The sequence below is a fragment of the Bombina bombina genome, chromosome 6 (assembly GCF_027579735.1).
Source record: "Bombina bombina isolate aBomBom1 chromosome 6, aBomBom1.pri, whole genome shotgun sequence".
Classification (NCBI taxonomy): domain Eukaryota; kingdom Metazoa; phylum Chordata; class Amphibia; order Anura; family Bombinatoridae; genus Bombina; species Bombina bombina.
In genome coordinates, this window is record NC_069504.1 from 525144475 (window position 1) to 525166830 (window position 22356).

Below are 22356 nucleotides of genomic sequence, written 5' to 3' on the forward strand. Positions count from 1 at the left end.
TTCTGTCCGCGGCCTCAGAACAGCCGGACAAGTTATGGAGCAGCGGTCTTTAGAAGGCGTGCCGGAAGCAAGGGGCATCAAGCTTGATAAATCAGCCCCGTAATGTTAGCCCTAAAAATGTATTACTAAATGTTATATTAGCTACTGAATAACTGCATTAGCGCATCTACTCCTATCTATGCAGCAGTATACTATACTCTAATAGAAAATATTATCAAATAATATAGATACAAAACTTGCATAGCCTTTAAAGGGACAGTCTAGACAAAAATAAACTATCATGATTCAGATAGGCCATGTATTTTTAAACAACTTTCCAATTTACTTTTACCATCAATGTTTCTTTGTTCTCTTGGTATTCTTAGTTGAAAGTTAAACCTAGGTAGGCTCCTATGCTACTTTCTTAGCCCTTGAAGGCCGCCTCTTCTCTGAATTAATTTTGACAGTTTTATACAACTAGAGGGTGTTAGTTCACGTGTGCTATATAGATAACATTGTGCTTAAGCACATGGAGTTACCTAGGAGTCAGCACTGACTGGCTAAAATGCAAGTCTGTTAAAAGAACTGAAATAAGGGGGCAGTCTGTAGAGGCTTAGATACAAGGCAATCACAGAGGTAAAAATTATATTAAACATAGAAACATAGAATTTGACGGTAGATAAGAACCAAAAAGGCCCATCAAGTCTATCCATATTACATGTTACTTTTTCCTTAGGATAGCCTTATGCATGTCCCAGGCATTTTTAAATTCCTTTACAGTCTTTGTGTTTACCACCTCAAATGGAAGTTCATTCCATGAATCCACCACCCTTTCTGTAAAAAAATGCTTCCATATAACTGTGTTGTTTATGCAAAACTGGGGAATGGGTAATAAAGGGATTATCTATCTTTTCAAACAATAAAAATATTCTGATGTAGACCGTCCCTTTAATCAAGCATTTTGTAGAAAAAAAAGCCTTGATTAATTCATTCATAGGGGCATATGTATCAAGCTCCGATTGGAGCTTGATGCCCCGTGTTTCTGGTGAGCCAGCAGTTATGAAGCAGCGGTCACAAAGACCGCTGCTCCATAACCTGTCCGCCTGCTCTGAGTAGGCGGACAGACATCGCCAGAAATCAACGCGATTGAGTACGATCGGGTTGATTGACACCCCCCTGCAGGGGGCGGCGTTGCACCAGCAGCTCTTGTGAGCTGCTGGTGCAATGCTGAATACGGCGAGCGTATTGCTTGCCGTATTCAGCGAAGTCTGGCGGACCTGATCCGCACTGTTGGATCAGGTCCGCCAGACTTTAATAAATATGCCCCTTATTCCGTAAAGAGTGAATCTATTTTACTTTCTGATGCAGATTTTTCTACATGAAAACAAAGCTTTCCATTCTAAAGTGTTCCATTTTAAATCTCTTGTTTCTTACTTTAACTTTAACCCCTTAATGACAACTGACGTACCAGGTACGTCCTGCAAAAACTAGCAGTTAGTGACAATGGACGTACCTGGTACGTCAGTTGTCTAAGAGAGTGCTGGAAGCGATCGCAATCGCTTCCAGCAGCTCTCAGGGTATTGCAGTGATGCCTCGATATTGAGGCATCCTGCAATACCCTTTAAAAAGCATCCGATGCAGAGAGAGCCACTCTGTGGCCCTCTCTGCACCGGTAGCGATGGGGCCGTTCGTTGGTGGGTGGGAGCTTACAAGGGAGGAGGGTGGGCGGCCCATCGCTACCCGGCATCCGGTTCCTACAAGTGCATTGTGCACGCCGGATGCCGGGAGCGTGCGGAGGGGGGGCCTGCGTGTGCGCGCGCGCGCAGTGGCGTCACTAGGGTTGGTGTCACCCGGTGCGGTAAGTTATGGTGTCACCCCCCCCCCCCAGAAAGCAGACACACACAAAAACACAGGCAAACACACATACAAACACTCAGACACACTTAAAACATACTCAGATGCACACACAAACACTCGGAAACACACTCAGACACACACACACACAAAAACACTCAGACACACACACACACACACAAAAACACACACACACAAAAACACTGAGACACACATACAAAATATGTAAACTGCACTGCATTAATTATAAAGCTCATGCCTAGAGCTGCTCCCTGGCTCAGCAGAGCATCAAATGAAAGATAAACAGAGCACTCTAAAAATAAATCACTAAAGAAAAGTTTTAGGTGCAAACTATGAAAATTCTGCTCTCTGACTCTGTTCCAAGTCTGTCAGTGCACAGCCACGGGCCGCGTGCCTACCGCTTCTTATGGCCAATCAGCTCTGCACTCTGCCCACCCCCAGACCCCCGCCCGCCCTCCTACCTGTTCAGTGTGCACTTAGTGTACCGTAACCGTAATGGTCTGGTGGGCATCATATGTGGCTGCTTCACTTTAAAGACAGTGTCAAACAGTCATGCGGTCAGGTGCCAGGTATCCCCTCATGATTTGCCAGTTCCCGTTTAGAGAGACAGCACAGCAGTGAGTGACTCCACTGCTCCACATGTCACTGAGCAGTGAGCACAGATAGGCAGGCAGGTTTAGGCTAGGAGCAGCCGGGAAAACTATTTGTTGAAATTGCAGCACTGGCTCAAGGGGCAAAAAAATTGTGTGTCTACATCTTCCCCAGTCCCACCAATGTTCACAAATGCCAGCCCCTCTAATAAAAAAAAAATCTATGCATCTCAACACTGTATTTCTTTGAATTTCAATAAAATTAAAAAAAAAAAAAAAAAAAAAAAAAATTTTTTTTTTTTTTTTTTTTTGGTGTCACCCCCTGGTGGGTGTCACCCGGGTGCGGCCCGCCCCCCCCCCCGCCCCCCCCTAGTGACGCCACTGCGCGCGCGCGCAGCAAACACTGCCACCAATGAGTTCTGTTAAGAGGGAGGGGGGGCAGCAAACTTTTAAAAAAAAAAAAAATAATAGGATCTGGTAGGGTTAGGGGGGTGGGGGTACTGGGGGGGGCAGCTACACTACAGAAAAAATGAAAAAACAACTAAAAATAAAAAAAAACACACTTTATTTTTTGGGGAAAACTGGGTACTGGCAGACAGCTGCCAGTACCCAAGATGGTGGCAAATAGGTAGGTGGGGAGGGTTAGAGAGGTGTTTGGGGGGGATCAGGGAGGTTGAGGGTTAAGGCAGGGGTCCATCACAGCTGAATAATTAAAAAAAAAAACAACAAAAAAAAAACACCTTTTATTTTAGTACTGGCAGACTTTCTGCCAGTACTTAAGATGGCGGGGACAATTGTGGGGTGGGGGAGGGAAGAGAGCTGTCTGGGAGGGATCAGGGGGTGGGATGTGTCAGGTGGGAGGCTAATCTCTACACTAAAGCTAAAATTAACCCTGCAAGCTCTCTACAAGCTACCTAATTAACCCCTTCACTGCTGGGCATAATACAAGTGTGGTGCGCAGCAGCATTTAGCGGCCTCCTAATTGCCAAAAAGCAACGCCAAAGCCATATATGTCTGCTATTTCTGAACAAAGGAGATCCCAGAGAAGAATTTACAACCATTTGTGCCATAATTGCACAAGCTGTTTGTAAATAATTTAAGTGAGAAACCTAAAATTGTGAAAAATGTCACTTTTTTTTTTATTTGCTCGCATTTGGCGGTGAAATGGTGGCATGAAATATACCAAAATGGGCCTAGATCAATACTTTGGGTTATCTACTACACTACACTAAAGCTAAAATTAACCCTTCAAGGTCCCTACAAGATCCCTAATTAACCCCTTCACTGCTGGGCATAATACACGTGTGGTGCGCAGCTGCATTTAGCGGCCTTCTAATTACCAAAAAGCAACGCCAAAGCCATATATGTCTGCTATTTCTGAACAAAGGGGATCCCAGAGAAGCATTTACAACCATTTGTGCCATAATTGCACAAACTGTTTGTAAATAATTTCAGTGAGAAACCTAAAGTTTGTGACAAAATTTGTGAAAAAGTGAACAATTTTTTTTATTTGCTCGCATTTGGCAGTGAAATGGTGGCATGAAATATACCAAAATGGGCATAAATCAATACTTTGGGTTGTCTTCTAAAAAAAAATATATACATGTCAAGGGATATTCAGGGATTCCGGACAGATATCAGTGTTCCAATGTAACTAGCGCTAATTTTGAAAAAAAGTGGTTTGGAAATAGCAAAGTTCTACTTGTACTTATTGCCCTATAACTTGCAAAAAAAGCAAACAACATGTAACCAGTGGGTATTTCTAAACTCAGGACAAAATTTAGAAACTATTTAGCATGGGTGTTTATTGGTGATTGTAGATGTGTAACAGATTTTGGAGGTCAAAGTTAGAAAAAGTGTGTTTTTTTCCATTTTTTCCTCATATTTTATATATTTTTTATATTAAATTATAAGATATGATGAAAAAAATGGTATCTTTAGAAAGTCCATTTAATGGCGAGAAAAACGGTATATAATATGTGTGGGTACAGTAAATGAGTAAGAGGAAAATTACAGCTAAACACAAACACCGCAGAAATGTAAAAATAGCCATTGTCATTAAGGGTAAGAAAACTGAAAAATGGTCCGGTCATTAAGGGGTTAAAAAGGCATTTGGAAAATGGTATTTTAATGTATTTATGTTAAAATAGTTTTTATTGAAATAACATCGTTAAACATAATACATCATTATATCATTGGTTACATTAACAATCACGATAATTACTATATTCAGCTTTCCAAATCATCATTTCTATCGTGTATATCTTCATTACACAGTATGTTCTGAAAACTAGGATATCCCACCTGGTGTATTTCTCATAAAAGACAACTGTCACATGTACCATTTTCTTATTACTATCAAGTAGAAATAATTACACAAACATAACATTTGGTCATTCAGGATTTAAAAATCATTTATCATAGCCACCTCTTATAAGTATTTTTTCTTCTATTCCTCCCCTCATCCATGATGAAGGAGAACCCTCATTAGTTGAGCTAATCTAATAAGCAGTCCTATTTCCTATTTAACCTTGTGCAGATCCCTCTCCTCTTCCTATTCCTCATTTAGTATATGTTCCCCTCCCCTTATGTAAAATTAAAGGGACATGAAAACGAAATATTTTTTTTCATGATTTAGAAAGAGCATGAAATTTTAAGCAACTATCTAATTTACTTCTATTATCTAATTTGCTTCACTCTTTTGATATTCCTTGCTGGAAAGCATATCTAGGCTCAGTAGCTTCTGATTGGTGGCTGCACACAGAGGCCTCTTGTGATTGGCTCACCCATGTGCATTGCTATTTCTTCAGCAAAGGATATCTAAAGAATTAAGCAAATTACATAATAGAAGTAAATTGGAATGTTGTTTAAAATTGTTTTCTCTATCTGAATCATGAAAGAAATTTTTGGGGTTTAATGTCCCTTTAAGTCAAATAAGTTAGGTTGGACGCATTATCCAGTAGAACCAGACTTTGTGGAATATGTCTACCGTCCCTAGTATCATTGCTGCTATTTTAATGTATTTAAAGGGACATTAAACCCAAACATTTTCTTCATGATTCAGATAGAGCAGAGCTTTCCAAACTTTTCATGTTGGTGACACACTTTTTTGGACCTACATCATTTCGTGACACAGTAATTCAGTTGTACTAACAAACAGGAGGTTAAAGGGATACTGAACCCAAATTTTTTCTTTCATGATTCAGATAGAGCATGCAATTTTAAGCAACTTTCTAATTTACTCCTATCATCAATTTTTCTTCATTCTCTTGCTATCATTATTTGAAAAAGAAAGTGCAGGACCCTGGACAGCACTTGTTTATTGGTGGATGAATTTATCCACCAATCAGCAAGGACAACCCAGGTTGCTCATCAAAAATGGACCGGCATCTAAACTTACATTCTTGCTTTTCAAATAAAAATAACGAGAATGAAGAACATTTGATAATAGGAGTAAATTAGAAAGTTGCTTAAAATTGCATGTTCTATCTGAATCGCAAAAGAAAAAATTTGGGTTCAGTGTCCCTTTAAACTAACTTGTTAGTACGGACACATACATATGATATATTATATAATAACGAAATGTATTTACAAGTAACAGTATGTATGTGAAAGAGTTAAAAAAAAGTTTAATAACACCAATAGCTACTTACTATTTTAATGGGATGTATGAAGTTGATGGGATGAAAACAGTTTCTGAATATTGGTGGAATATTAGATAAAGATACTCGCATTTTATCATCAATCATTTCTAAGCTTCCACTTCCTATCCATATATTAAGAGCACAAGCAGCAATGCACTACTGGGAGCTAGCTGCAAAAAAACCCAAAAAAACACTTTGACTTTTGACTTCAGCTCAGCATTTAAGATGCCACCCTCAGAGCTCTGTGAGTCTGACTGATTACTGCCTGCGCTGTAAACACACTGCTGTCCCACTCACTGACTACACATGCAGTCACGAGCCAATTAAGGAGACTACACGTGCAGTCAGGAGCCAATGTGATGCCAAAGCCGCCAATGGGAATAGTTTCAGTTCCCACTGAGCTGTGTCAATAGGTTAAGCTGATCTGTGACCCACTAGGTATCAATCACGTGTCAACCATGTGATATGCGTAGCAGACAGGCGGAAAGTTAGAAACCAAAAAAAAATATAAAAGAAAATTTAAATTTTAAAAAAATTGAAGCAGGGACACAACAAAAGAAGAAAGAACTCCAGCCAGCCTCCAGACATAAAAAATGAGTATACTTTAATAATAATAGACAGGAGCACAAAAATTCAAAAGATAAAATCAAAAACTCTCAGCTGATAAACGTCTTACGCGTTTCGGCTGTGTATAGGCTCATAGACATATTAGTTAGATACCAGCCAGAGCTTAAATAACCCTAGGCTAATTAACTAATCACAAAATGCTGAGAGAGATCTTAAAGGTACCACTACCTAAAAAATGGGAACAGTAGATCACATCTACTTGAAAGAAACATTATATGTCCCATAAATAGACAAGGCATATCCTAAGCATATAGTTACATTCTATAGTGTTATAATCTATACATATTTCAGCAAAAGCAAATTCCCTGTAAAAAATAGTAGGCTTATTAAATGTACAATATATAATTAACTTATGTATGCATTTTCAAGTACAGAAAAATATGTAAACACAACACTAATCTGTAAGCCCGTCTGATATTAAATTTACTCTTTGTGGGATATTTACAATCATATAGATTTACGCTCAACACCGCCGCCACCTACATTATATTTATTACCCCCTAATCTGCCGTCCCCAACATCGCCGCCACCTACATTATATTTATTAACCCCTAATCTGCCACCCCCAATGTCGCCTCCACCTACCTACACTTATTAACCCCTAATCTGCAGCCCCCAACATCGCCTCCACTATAATAAACATATTAACCCCTAAACCGCCGCACTCCCGCCTCGCAAACATTAGTTAAATATTATTAACCCTTAATCTGCCGTCCCTAACATCGCCGCCACCTACCTACATTTATTAACCCCTAATCTGCCGTCCCCAACGTCGCCGCCACTATATTAAAGTTATTAACCCCTAAACCTAACCCTAAACCTAACACCCACTAACTTAAATATAATTTAAATAAATCTAAATAAATATTCCTAACATTAACTAAATTATTCCTATTTAAAACTAAATACTTACCTATAAAATAAACCCTAAGCTAGCTAAAATATAACTAATAGTTACATTGTAGCTAGTTTAGGGTTTATTTTTATTTTACAGGCAAGTTTGTATTTATTTTAACTAGGTAGAATAGTTACTAAATAGTTATTAACTATTTAATAACTACCTAGCTAAAATAAATACAAATTTACCTGTAAAATAAACCTAACCTAAGTTACACTAACACCTAACACTACACTATAATTAAATAAATTAACTAAATTAAATACTATTAAATACAATAAAAACAAACAAAAAAAAAACTAGCCAAAGCTAAACTACCAATAGCCCTTAAAAGGGCCTTTTGCGGGGCATTGCCCCAATGTAATCAGCTCTTTTACCTGTAAAAAAAAATACAATCAACCCCCCCAACAGTAAAACCCACCACCCACACAACCAACCCCCCAAATAAAATACTATCTAAAAAAACCTAAGCTCCCCATTGCCCTGAAAAGGGCATTTGGATGGGCATTGCCCTTAAAAGGGCAGTTAGCTCTTTTGCCGCCCAAACCCTAATCTAAAAAATAAAACCCACCCAATAAACCCTTAAAAAAACCTAACACTAACCCCCTGAAGATCGACTTACCGGGAGACGTCTTCATCCAAGCCGGGCGAAGTGGTCCTCCAGACAGGCAGAAGTCTTCATCCTTGCTGTGCGAAGTGGTCCTCCAGACGGGCAGAAGTCTTCATCCAAGCCGGGCAGAAGTGGTCCTCCAGACAGCATCTTCATTCATCCAGCACGGAGCGGGTCCATCTTCAAGACATCCGACACGGAGCATCCTCTTCTGGCGATGACTAAAACAAAATGAAGGTACCTTTAAGTGACGCCATCCAAGATGGCGTCCCTTAGATTCCGATTGGCTGATAGAATTCTATCAGCCAATTGGAATTAAGGTAGAAAAAATCCTATTGGCTGATGCAATCAGCCAATAGGATTGAAGTTCAATCCTATTGGCTGATCCAATCAGCCAATAGGATTGAGCTCACATTCTATTGGCTGATTGGAACAGCCAATAGAATGCCAGCTCAATCCTATTGGCTGATTGGATCAGCCAATAGGATTGAACTTTAATCCTATTGGCTGATTGCATCAGCCAATAGGATTTTTTCTACCTTAATTGGATGACGTCACTTAAAGGTACCTTCATTCTGTTTTAGTCATCGCCAGAAGAGGATACTCCACGTCGGATGTCTTGAAGATGGACCCGCTCCGCGCCGGATGGATGAAGATAGAAGATGCTGTCTGGATGAAGACTTCTGCCCATCTGGAGGACCACTTCTGCCCGGCTTGGATGAAGACTTGCCTGTAAAATAAAAATAAATCCTAAACTAGCTACAATGTAACTATTAGTTATATTGTAGCTAGCTTAGGGTTTATTTTATAGGTAAGTATTTAGTTTTAAATAGGAATAATTTAGGTAATGATAGGAATATTTATTTAGATTTATTTAAATTATATTTAAGTTAGTGGGTGTTAGGTTTAGGGTTAGACTTAGGTTTAGGAGTTAATAACTTTAATATAGTGGCGGCGACGTTGGGGGCGGCAGATTAGGGGTTAATAAGTGGAGGTAGGTGGCGGCGACATTGGGGGCGGCAGATTACAGGTTAATAAATATAATGTAGGTGGCAGCAATTTTGGGGGCAGCAGATTAGGGGTTCATAAGTATAATGTAGGTGGCGGCGGTGTCCGGAGCGGCAGATTAGGGGTTAATAAGTATAATATAGGTGTCGGCGATGTCGGGATGGCAGATTAGGGGTTAATAAATATAATATAGGTGGCGGCGGTGTCTGGAGAGGCAGATTAGGGGTTACAATTTTTATTATAGTGTTTGCGATGCGGGAGGGCCTCGGTTTAGGGGTTAATAGGTAGTTTATGGGTGTTAGTGTACTTTTTAGCACTTTTTAAGTGTAAGATTAGGGGTGTTTAGACTCAGGGTTCATGTTAGGGTGTTAGGTGTAGACATAAATTTTATTTCCCCATAGAAATCAATAGGGCTGCGTTAAGGAGTTTTATGCTGCTTTTTGGCAGGTGTTAGACATTTTTCAGCCGGTTCTCCCCGTTGATTCCTATGGGCAAATCATGCCCGAGCACGTTACACCAGCTCACCGCTGACTTAAGCAGCGCTGGTATTGGAGTGCGGTAATGAGCAAAATTTTGCTCAACACTCACTTCTTGTCTTTTAACGACGGGTTTCTGAAAACTCTTAATACCAGCGCTGCATGTAAGTGAACAGTGAGGGAAAACTGCTCGTTAGCACCGCACAGCCTCTAATGCAAAACTCGTAATCTAGGTGATAGTTTTTTAGGGCATCTTCCGCAGTTAGGATGGGTAGGTGTTTTTCTACAATATTACATATTGCTCTATATTGGGAACTATATGTAGTAACAAACACTGGTTTTAGGGAATCTAACCTACCATGAGTTTCACCTCTACTTTTGTCCTGCAATATCTCCCCTCTAGACAGCCTACTGACTTCAAGGTATGCTCTATTTATGATTTTATTTTTATAGCCCCTCTCCTTAAGTTGAGCTTTCAATTCCTCACTTTCTCTCTAGAAATCTAAGTTGCTAGAGCAGTTTTGCTTAATGCGAATAAACTGCCCTTTTGCAATCCCAAAACCCTATGGGGTGGGTGATTGCTGCGGGCATGTAAGACCGCATTGGACGAGATAGGTTTTCTGTAAAGTATCGTATTGATATTCCTGTTAGAATTGTCTCCCATTAGTGTAACATCTAAATAGGGTATTTTGATAGCGTGATAAGAAAATGTGAATTGAAGGTTCACATTATTGTCATTCAACTGATTGACAAAGTCACATGCTTCTGTCTCCGTACCAGTCCAAATCAAAAGGAGATCGATGTATCTCTTATATAGTTTGATGCATCGACAAAAAGGGTTTCTATCCGCATAGACATGGGACAGCTCCCACCAATCCATAAATGGGTTGGCATACGCAGTGGCAAATTTGGCCCCCATAGCGGTCTCATATCTCTGCAGAAAGAACTCACCTCCAAACTCAAAGAAATTATGTGTCAACAAAGTATCAAGTACCCTCAGAAGATAATTTGTTAGGCCACTATAATAGTTGCTATATGTGTCCAGTGCAAATTTAATAGCCTCCATGGCAAGTTGGTGTGGTATTGTAGAATACAACCCTACTACATCTACTGTTAACCATGAGTAGTTTGCCTCCCAATCAACTTGGTCCAATGTATTTAATAGATGTTTATTATCTTTGATGTAGGAGGGTAAAAGGTAGACAAGGGTCTGCAAGAGAGATTCAGCCCAATCAGAGAGCTTTTCAAATAGAGATCCAATACCGGATACTATAGGTCTTCCACGCACCTCAACCAGAGATTTATGGACCTTTGGTAGGTGGTGGAAGATTGGGGTAATGGTTACATTCACAAAGAGAAAATCTCTAGTGTCCTCATCAATAAATCCCACTTGCAGTCCGTCATCCAACAGGTCCCATAGTACGGTCTTAAAACCTTCTATTGGGTTTCCCTTAAGCTTCAAATAAACATTGACATCGTATAGCTGTCTCCTGGCTTCTAAAATATAATCTGTTTTGTTCATAATAACAAGACTACCTCCTTTGTCAGAGTTTTTAATTATGATGTCATTTCCGTTTTTGAGTTTAGTCAAAGCTAATTGCTGAGAATCACTCAAATTTGGGAAACTTTTCTAATGATTTTTTGCCAAATCAATAAGATCTTCCTCAATTCTATGGTGTAAGGCCTCAATGAAGGGCCCTCTTTCTCTAGTTGGGTAGAAGGTAGAGCGAGGTTTATAACCTCCATGTGTGGTTTTTGTTTCAGAAGAGGAGGTGTTAGATTCTGCTAGTAAATCATGTAGGGTTAAATAGTCACAAGTATCGGAAAATTCGACCAGATCAAAAGGTCTGGTGGCATTGTCCATTGAAAAGTCGGCACTATCAGTCACTTTATTTTTATCACCGGACTTATTCCAAAAAAACTTTTTAAAAGTAAGATCTCTTATAAGTCTATTGACATCCACAATTGTTCTAAAGAGATCAAAATTGTTTGTTGGAACAAAGCCCAGTCCTAGGCCCAGCACCTGCTGTTCATCTGGTGACAGTTCTACATTAGATAAGTCAATATTTTTTATATTTTGTACTTGTTGCGACCTACCCTTGCTCTTCTGAATCCCTGCTTGCCTCTTGAGCCTCTTCCTATACCTCCTCCCCCTTCTATGTCCTATGTCTCTGGGGTCCATCTGAAAAACCTGCTGCTCATTAGATTTAATACAGGGTTTATTTGGCTGGCCTAGTGGTATTGTGTCACCCACACTAGGAACACACCTACACACTGCCGCCGACACACTAATGTGTCACGACACACAGTTTGGAAAGCACTGAGATAGAGAATACAATTTTAAACAACGTTCCAATTTACTTCTATTATCTATGTGCAGCTACTGAGCCTATCTAGATATGCTTTTCAGCAAATGATATCAAGAGAATGATGCAAATTAGACAATAGAAGAATAGAAGTAAATTGGAAAGTTGTTTAAAATTGTATTATGTATCTAAATCATAAAATAATGTTTTTGGGTTTAATGTCCCTTTAAGTCTATGTCCGGAAATTTAATTTTTGTCATTTATTGTACCATCTACTAAAGATTCTAAACTTTATTTACAAGTGGAGCGCTAACAGTTATGCGCAAACAAAAAAATGGTTTATCACGGGTGTTTGCCTAAGCGCAATTGAAGTTAATGCTCGTTGAGATATCGTGTCCTCAGAGATCTGATTAACTGTTTTGCAAAAAAAAAAAGTGTCACAAAACACTTAAAAAATACATTACAAAGTACAGTTACACTCATAATAACACTAATAAAAATATTTTTTTTGAAATTGTACAAAAAAGTTATAAGGGCCCTTGATAACTTCCCTTGCTCCGCTTTTGAGTATTTTACAAGACTATAAAATTGACTCCAACTTCTCTATTAATAGGGACAAGTCAGTCATTATACCGTTACATCTATTTCCCGATGAAACGCATTTCCTGCATAATCACACAAATTATCTCTGATTCCTTCAAATACTTGGGAATTACTCTTAAACCTACTATCCCACAAATGATAGACTTGAACTACAAAATTTTAAGAAGTACAAATGATTTAGAGTTATAGTATTGGCACAGATCAGGACATCTATCCTGATTGGGCCACGTACATGTGATTAAAATGTCTATTCTTCCAATGGCCCTTTATTTGTTCCAAATTTTGACATTAGTTCCATCACTATCATACATCTCATCATTAAAAAACCTACTCAGTACATTTATATTGTCTAACTCTAGGCCTAGAGTTCCTGAAACTACTCTTTTCTTAGTTAAGGACAGTGGAGGTTTAGGAGTTCCCAATTTACTAAATTACTATTAAGCTACACACTTAACGCGTATAGTGTCCTGGAACCAAATTAAAAATCCTAAACAATTGGTGACTCTAGAAGCTCAGATAACAATAGTGCCACTTTTTAGTGATATATGCTGGACCCCTAAAAACATTTGCCCTTTTCACATATACTCTAATCCCCTAATGGCAGAAACCCAGAAGATATGGGATAAAATATTAATCACACACATAGTGCTCTCTGGAGCGATTTCTTCCCTCGCTCCTCTTCTTGATAGCAGATTTTATCCATGTATTTTTTATATAAAACAGTTGTCATAAAGGGCTACTCACACATTCCCATTTATCTACTATTAACTAATAAACATATTAAAACACAACATGAAATAGAAAATGAAATTGGTTATCCATTTGATACTTGGTTCTACTTTCAACTCTGTCACTTTTCTTCTATAGCCACCCTAGCAAAGCTCAGATCTTCATTCTTTTGAATGCTTATGTACAACACTGGAAACACCCAGACACTTGATATCTCTCATTAATAACATTCTAGGTCTATCTGATCCCAGAAAATCCCCTTCATTCACAACCATGTGGGAAAAAGATTTAGATGTGCAACTCACAGACTCAGAAAGGGGAAAAATGTTTTCACAGCCTTAAAAAATCATCCATATCTACACGTATAGTGGAAACAAACTACAAAATTATCTCTAGATGGTACTTGACCCCAACCCACCTCCATAAGATATACCCATCTATATCAACTAAATGCTGAAGACAATGCAGAGTCCAGGGTACCTTAACTAACATATGGTGGACTTGTCCCTTGATTAAACCTTTTTGGGAACTAGTATCCCACCACATAGCAAACTAAGTACACAGTAATAGCCAACTAAATCCCCTAATCCTAAATGAATATGCTGAATAAATTACCCCAATTTAACTGTAAATATAAGCTCCAGCTATTCCAAATTATGCTCAATAGCGCTAACAGACTAATACCTCGCTATTGGAAAAAAATCACAGATTCCCACTATACCACAGTAGATACAAGAAGTTGAATATTAACTATCACTAGAAAAAATGTACCACTGTTATTAAGGTAAACTAGTACAGTTCTTGAATGTTCTATTTTACTGGTAACAAACTTAACCTTTTTCCAGTTCTGTTATCACTCGTTACTGTAAAAGTTGTATAAATCTAATAACAATACTATTGATATTTTTCCATTCCTTTAATTCTACAATACTGGAAATGTTGGTTTCCTTAAAGGTACAGTTTACGTCAGAACTATTTTTTTTTAAAGATAGATAATCCCTTTATTACCCATTCCCCTGTTTTGCATAACCAACACAGTTATATTAATATATTTTTTACCTCTCTGATTACCTTGTATCTAAGCCTTTGCCGATTGCAAATTTCAGTTCTTTTGACAGACTTGCATTTAGCCAATCAGTGCCCTCTCATTTGTAACTCTGTGGGCATGGTCACAATGTCACCTGTATGTCACACATGAACTAACGCCCTCTAGCTGTGATAAAATGCCAAATGCATTGAAATAAGGGCGGCCTTCAAGGGTTCAAAAATAAACATATGAGCCTACCTAGGTTTAGCTTTCACCAAAGAATACCAAGAGAACAAAGCAAATTTGATTATAAAAGTGAATTGTAAAGTTTTTAAAGTATAAAAAATCGGCCGCTAGCAGGGAGTGTCAATCATCCCGATCATATTCGATCGGGATGATTGCTATCCACCACCTCAGAGGTGGTAGATGAGTTAAGGAGCAGCGGTCTTAAAGGGACACTGAACCCAAGTTTTGTCTTTCGTGATTCAGATAGAGCATGCGATTTTAAGCAACTTTCTAATTTACTCCTATTTTTTGGTTCAGGGTGCTGGACAGCACTTTTTTTTATTGGTGGATGAATTTATCCACCAATCAGCAAGGACAACCCAGGTTGTTCACCAAAAATGAAGAACATTTGAAAATAGGAGTACATAAAAAGTTGCTGAAATGTAAGGCTCTATCTGAATCACAAAAGAAAATATTTGGGTCCAGTGTCCCTTTAAGACCGCTGCTTCTTAACTTTTGTTTCCGGCGAGCCTTGTATCTGTGCACGGGGCAAAGAAAATGTTAAAAAAAATTACTAAAAAGCAAAATTGATTTCAATAGCAGGGGCATGTTAGAGAAGTACTGAAATACAATTTTTAATAAAGCTGTTTATAGAATAAAGTTGCAGGTCAATGAAAAAGACATTAGGAAATATTAAAGAAACATAGAAGTCTATAATGTGGCTTTTTTAGCTTTTGGTTGGGGATGTACAAATATTTGTTACTAGACATTTGTTTCCCTAAATGGTTGTGATCTGTGGCGTTTGACTCACTCATTTTGGCAGCGGATTTAATACAGTAAAAGGGCAGAACACAAATATCTGTGTGTTGCACTTTTACTGCATTAAATCTGGATAAAATGAGCCAAATGCCACAGACCATGGCATATAATGTGCCTTTAATTAAACATTTTATTATAAACTAGTCCTAAAGCCCGTTCACACGGGCCGTGTGGTTTATTTTTATATTCTCTCTCTGTCTCTCTCTCCCCTATCTCTCTCTCTCCCCTCTTTCTCCCCCCTGTCTCTCTCACTCTCTCGCCCCTGTCTCTCTCACTCTATCCCCCCTGTCTCTCTCACTCTATCCCCCCTGTCTCTCTCACTCTATCCCCCCCTGTCTCTCTCACTCTATCCCCCCTGTCTCTCTCACTCTATCCCCCCTGTCTCACTCTCACTCTATCCCCCCTGTCTCACTCTCACTCTATCCCCCCTGTCTCTCTCACTCTATCCCCCCTGTCTCTCTCACTCTATCCCCCCTGTCTCTCTCACTCTATCCCCCCTGTCTCTCTCACTCTATCCCCCCTGTCTCACTCTCACTCTATCCCCCCTGTCTCACTCTCACTCTATCCCCCCTGTCTCTCTCACTCTATCCCCCCTGTCTCTCTCACTCTATCCCCCCTGTCTCTCTCACTCTATCCCCCCTGTCTCTCTCACTCTATCCCCCCTGTCTCTCTCACTCTATCCCCCTGTCTCTCTCACTCTCTCCCCCCTGTCTCTCTCTCTCTCTCTCTCTCTCTCTCTCCCCCCTGTCTCTCTCACTCTATCCCCCCTGTCTCACTCTCACTCTATCCCCCCTGTCTCACTCTCACTCTATCCCCCCTGTCTCACTCTATCCCCCCTGTCTCACTCTATCCCCCCTGTCTCACTCTCACTCCCCTGTCTCTCTCTCACTCCCCTGTCTCTCTCACTCTCTCGCCCCTGTCTCTCACTCTATCCCCCTGTCTCTCTCACTCTCTCCCCCCTGTCTCTCTCTCTCTCTCTCTCTCTCTCTCTCCCCCCTGTCTCTCTCACTCTATCCCCCCTGTCTCACTCTCACTCTATCCCCCCTGTCTCACTCTCACTCTATCCCCCCTGTCTCACTCTATCCCCCCTGTCTCACTCTCACTCCCCTGTCTCTCTCTCACTCCCCTGTCTCTCTCACTCTCTCGCCCCTGTCTCTCTCACTCTATCCCCCCTGTCTCTCTCACTCTATCCCCCTGTCTCTCTCACTCTATCCCCCCTGTCTCACTCTCACTCTATCCCCCCTGTCTCTCTCACTCTATCCCCCCTGTCTCTCTCACTCTATCCCCCCTGTCTCACTCTCACTCTATCCCCCCTGTCTCTCTCACTCTCTCCCCCCTGTCTCTCTCTCTCTCTCTCCCCCCTGTCTCTCTCTCTCTCCCCCCTGTCTCTCTCTCTCTCTCCCCCCTGTCTCACTCTCACTCTATCCCCCCTGTCTCACTCTCACTCCCCTGTCTCTCTCTCACTCCCCTGTCTCTCTCACTCTCTCCCCCCTGTCTCTCTCACTCTATCCCCCCTGTCTCACTCTCACTCTATCCCCCCTGTCTCACTCTCACTCTATCCCCCCTGTCTCTCTCACTCTATCCCCCCTGTCTCTCTCACTCTATCCCCCCTGTCTCACTCTCACTCTATCCCCCCTGTCTCACTCTCACTCTATCCCCCCTGTCTCTCTCACTCTCTCCCCCCTGTCTCTCTCTCTCTCTCTCCCCCCTGTCTCTCTCACTCTATCCCCCCTGTCTCACTCTCACTCTATCCCCCCTGTCTCACTCTCACTCCCCTGTCTCTCTCACTCTCTCCCCCCTGTCTCTCTCACTCTCTCTGAGGCTATGTTTGCGTTCGCGTGCGCAGTTGCGAGGGTGCGTGCGCATTCTGCAAGTGTGCTGTGTGATAGGCTAAGTGGGTGTCAACATCAAGTGTGCTGTGTGATAGGCTAAGTGGGTGTCAACATCAGTTTTTGCTTTGAGGGTACGGTGCGCATGAGGTCACGTAGGTGCGAGGGTGCGCGCGGTGAAAGTGTCACATCAGTTTTGTACGCATCAGTTTTGTACGCGGGTGCGCGCGGTGAGGGTGCGTGTGCGAGGTCAGCGGTGTGCGGTGAGGGTGCGCGTGCGAAGTATCAACAGCTGTCAGCTATAGGCCAAGGGTGCGCGTGCGATCAGCTGCAAGAGTTTGTCTGAACTGCGCATGACGGCTTCAGACAAACTCTTGTCTTTTATAATATAGGATGGGGCGGGGGTACCTGCCAATCAGTAACACAGGTGTTCTAACGCAAACTAAGGGGAAACTGAGACGGCCCACGGAGCAGATGAGACACATATACACAGTGGCTGCAACAATATCTAGGTAACTTACTTGTAGCACTCCACCTCCTTTGCTGTTTGGGTAATGATGTAGAAAATGAAATGGAAGCCCCAGCATTTTAGCCAACCAATCCATGACATTTATTTCCAGCTCAGTGCATGCTGGGCTAGATGCCTTTTCAAAAGAGAGAAATACAGATGACAATGGCTGATATTTGCAGGTACACACCAATTTTCACTCAATATTATAATATTTTGTCTATTCTTAAGCCAAAATACAGAGATAGTTCTTTAATTAGATAAATGTTGTGCATTATACCAAGTATAAATAACGCTCCTTGTACAATTTATTACTGGCAGGTAAGAAAAAAACTGATTTATTACCCAATCTTATACAATATTCAGGTTTACTGCTTTACATTTCCTTAAAGGGAAATACAATAGTCTATTATGCATAGGAAAGATAAAAAATAAGACATAAACATAATTTTTGCATTAAAAATAGTTAAAACTGTTGTAATTGACATTGAAACTAGCGAATATGTCATCTTTGGGAACAGCTGATAATTAAAGGGACAGTCTACACCAAAATTGTTATTGTTTAAAAAGATAGATAATTCCTTTACTACCCATTCCCCAGTTTTACACAACTAACATTGTTATATTAATATACTTTATAACATTTAAACCTTTAAATGTCTGCCTGTTTCTCAGTCACTACAGACAGCCTCTTATCACATGCTTTTTTATTAGCTTTTCACAACAAGAGACTGCTAAATCATGTGTGCCATATAGATTACATTGTGCCCTTTCCAATGGAGTTGTGCCTGGCACAGCACTAATCAGCTTAAATGCAAGTCAATAGATAATAAATAAATAGCCATGTGATAAGGGGGCTGTCAGAAGATGCTTAGATACAAGGTAATCACAGAGGTAAAAAGTATGTTAATATAACAGTGTTTGTTATGTAAAACTGGGGTATGGGTAATAAAGGAATTATCTATCTTTTTAAACAATACAATTTTTAGAGTAAACTGTCCCTTTAAAGATGAATTACTCACTGGCTGATAAGGACAACTCCCATGCCTCTATTGGTGAACAGGGACACTCACCACAAACATAAAAAAGGCTACTTTAATAAGCACATGAACATGTTTTTAGTAGTAAATTCTACACCTTTGTTGGGTGTATAATCACTATTTAAAATTAATCATGGGTTTGTAATGTATGGCCATCAAGTTAATCAGACCATACGCAGCTAAGTTAGCCCCTAATATCCTATAATTTGTATGATGTACACTGTCTAATCCACAGTGCAGCTTGCACACTTATTTATAATACTAATAATTGAATAATGAAATGTAAGAATTTCAAAATGATTGGTTATTTGTGTAATATTACATTTTTTTACCCTATCCATTAATTTTTCTCTGTGGATATTTGGAGGCACTTCCATGGCAACTTTGACATATTGCATAGCTGTTATAGTGCAATAAGTTTGCCATAAGCATGTAGATACATTTATATTAAGCAATGTTAGGAATTCATCACTGTAAAGTTGTAGTCATGTTTGTTAGCCTACAAATGCTCTGGGTGCTAGATAAAGACTTGTTGCTAAACTTCATAATACCACTTTGTATAGCATTACATTACTTTGCCAGGCAACTGCACAAGTGACATTTTACATTGAAGTCCATACCCATGTAAATCCCAAGCAGTTTATAGCATCTGCCAACATATCTCCCAGTAAAGAAGGCCAGGATGTAAGTGCAGGAAAATATGCATGCATATGCGGACTCTGCCAATGTACCACCTATAGTAGAAACACAAACACATATTGATATTAGTAACATATCTAAGAACTAGAGATGATATTGTACCATTTATAGAAATTCCTACCTCCTCTGAAACATTTGATAGAAGACTAAAATAAACTATTGTGTTATTGTAAACCAGGCGGGTAAAGAAATTAAAACTCCAACACATACAGTCCACAATTTTTTTTTAAAAAACAATAAAAAAATGTTTTAACTATTGCAGTGTCCTTCAACCTTAAAGGGACACTGAACACTGTGATTCAGATAGAGCATGAAATTTTAAGCAACTTTGTAATTTACTCCTATTATCAAATGTTCCTTATTCTCTTGGTATCTTTATTTGAAATGCAAGAATGTAAGTTTAGATGCCGGCCCATTTTTGGTGAACAACCTAGGTTGTCCTTGCTGATTGGTGGATAAATTCATCCACCAATCATAAACTGCTGTCCAGAGTTCTGAATCAAGAAAAAAGCTTAGATGCCTTCTTTTTTATATAAAGATAGCAAGAGAACGAAGAAACATTGATAATAGGAGTAAATTAGACAGTTGCTTAAAATTGCATGCTCTATCTGAATCACGAAAGAAAATTTTTGGGTTCAGTGTCCCTTTAAGAAATATAATTGTGCTTTAAAAATAAATGATAATTAGTGCTTATATAATGTAAATCAACACCAGTTTTGCTTGAATTAATACATTTTTAAATACGCAATTTGGCTTTGGTGTTAGTTTATATAAATCATATGAGAAGGAAATCCAGTGATCAAGCAATGTTATCTAATTTGGTTGCACAATGGAATTCTGTAAATATCAGTAATAATAATAATAATAATAATAAATTTTACCCCTGGCATAATGATATCTTCAATGTCCCTGAAGATGTTTTCCCAGCTCTCAGATTCTACTGGAGCACTATCCGGCAGGAGGGATCTCATGTAACCTGGCTGTACATCGGGGTTCACTCGCCGTTCTCGCACTGTACTAAGATACTGACAAATGTAATCCACCAGCTCTTTACCTGGTAATACACAGGGCAATATACAGTTACAAAATAATTAGAAAATACACATATAAGGTCAACAGAAAAAGTTCTGGAAAATATAAAATTAAACCCAGTTACAAAACCTAGATTTGTTTAGGGGTAGTAGCTGGATGCAAAGTTGATCAAAGTTTATATAAAGTGAATTAAAAGAAGCTGAATGGTTAATAGACATACGCATGATTTCATTAGTCGTTTGGAAAAAAAGGAAGGTAAAAAAAAAATTCCGGTTAATTCCTTAATTAATAAAATGAACAAATACAAAATCCTTAGTTCAAGTTTCTCTAAATATTAAACAACAGAATGTACAAATCAATGAATTTTGTATTTGGGAAAATGTGTTCAAATTTGTTGTTCATTTTCAAATGAATAATAAAAAAGTGCACATGTCTTATGCATATTAATGGTGGCTATTGTAAAAAAAAACAGTTCCTTTAAATTTAGTTAGGATTTAATCGAGCCAATATTTAGTAATTTTAATAAAACAGAAATATAAAACATTTAGATTGGACAAAAAAAGGAGGGTACCCATTGCTTTTATAGGTGTGCACACATTTCTTATGTATCTAGTGTGCAGAATTATTCATTTAAAATCATTTAAAATAAAAGAATAAATATTTGTTTAATTTTCCATTTATTGTCACCCACATTTTCTTTTAGTTCAGTTTGTAAACACAATTGGGAAAAATACAAATATAATACATTCTCACACACAAATCATTTAACTTGTTTAGAATAGAAATAATAATAATAATAATAATAATTATTATTATTATTAATAATAATAATAATAATAATACAGATGTAAAATCTAAAAATAAAAAGTTTTTAATATTGTATTATAATTACTATCACTGTTATGTAGTTTTTGTACTTAAAACAGACTAAATAAAACAAATAGGAGGACGAGGAATATGTTCTGAACAGCTTACAATCTACAGAGATAGTATTAATTATATAATTTTAAAAAGTGCTTATGCTGTTCTTGAGCTTTGAAAACAAATTGTTGTATAATAAGAGGAAAAACAGTAAAATGTTTATTCAAAAGGAAACATATTTAATTATTTTATTATCTTTAAGGCATTTGATAGTTAAGGGTCAATACAAGCTATAATAATTAAAAAAAAAGAACAAAATAAAGAGTAAAACAAGACTAAAAGACATTTAGAATTCTATAGTTAAGGATTAGAACTGAATGTATTATAATTGTTTAAATAAAATACTAACCTGTAGATAAAAAAATATATCTATCTGTTTGTCTAAGAACATATAAACTTTTTAACATAATCATACTATTTGTACACCATGAATTTATAATAAATATTCAGAAATAAATACAAAGGTGTCTGCATTTTAAAGATGAATTAGGCCACAGGCCATGGTCTACCAAATGCTGATTATGTTAACCATTACTGTGATGCTATATAACCTACCTCTCTTTCTGTACTCTTCAGGTTCCATTGCAGATTGCATCCAGTACCTGTGAATGACAGGTGTAAGTTCTATGATCTGACTGGAGCCGTATATCTGAGCATATCCTTTTTTATGTCAGCTTTTATACTCCTGTTATCTCTCTGACATACGCAATTTACATTTCTCCTATGTAAGCAAATTATCTTATTCCATTTATTTAAGACCTTCTCCACCATATGATTTAAAATAAAAGGGACTCTAACGCTCTGTTTGTTTTCCTGGCTATCTTTGATCTTCTCAGCTGTATCCAGACAGTTCAATTCACATTCATTCACAATTTACATCCAATTTTGGTCTTTGCTCTGTTGGAGTCGCA

At 38.7% G+C, this 22356-nt stretch overlaps 1 protein-coding gene across 1 annotated transcript in view; it reads right to left on the reverse strand.

The window, feature by feature from the left end:
- The window catches only part of HDC (histidine decarboxylase), a 64574-nt gene extending 42546 nt beyond the window's left edge, over nucleotides 1-22028 (reverse strand). The window contains exons 1-4 of the mRNA XM_053719893.1: nucleotides 22001-22028; nucleotides 20374-20546; nucleotides 19414-19527; nucleotides 17767-17889 (exon numbers count right to left, since the gene is read on the reverse strand). Of these exons, the coding sequence (XP_053575868.1) occupies nucleotides 17767-17889; nucleotides 19414-19527; nucleotides 20374-20546; nucleotides 22001-22028 (438 nt within the window). The remainder of the gene's footprint in view (nucleotides 1-17766; nucleotides 17890-19413; nucleotides 19528-20373; nucleotides 20547-22000) is intronic.
- Between the last annotated feature and the right edge of the window lie 328 nt (nucleotides 22029-22356).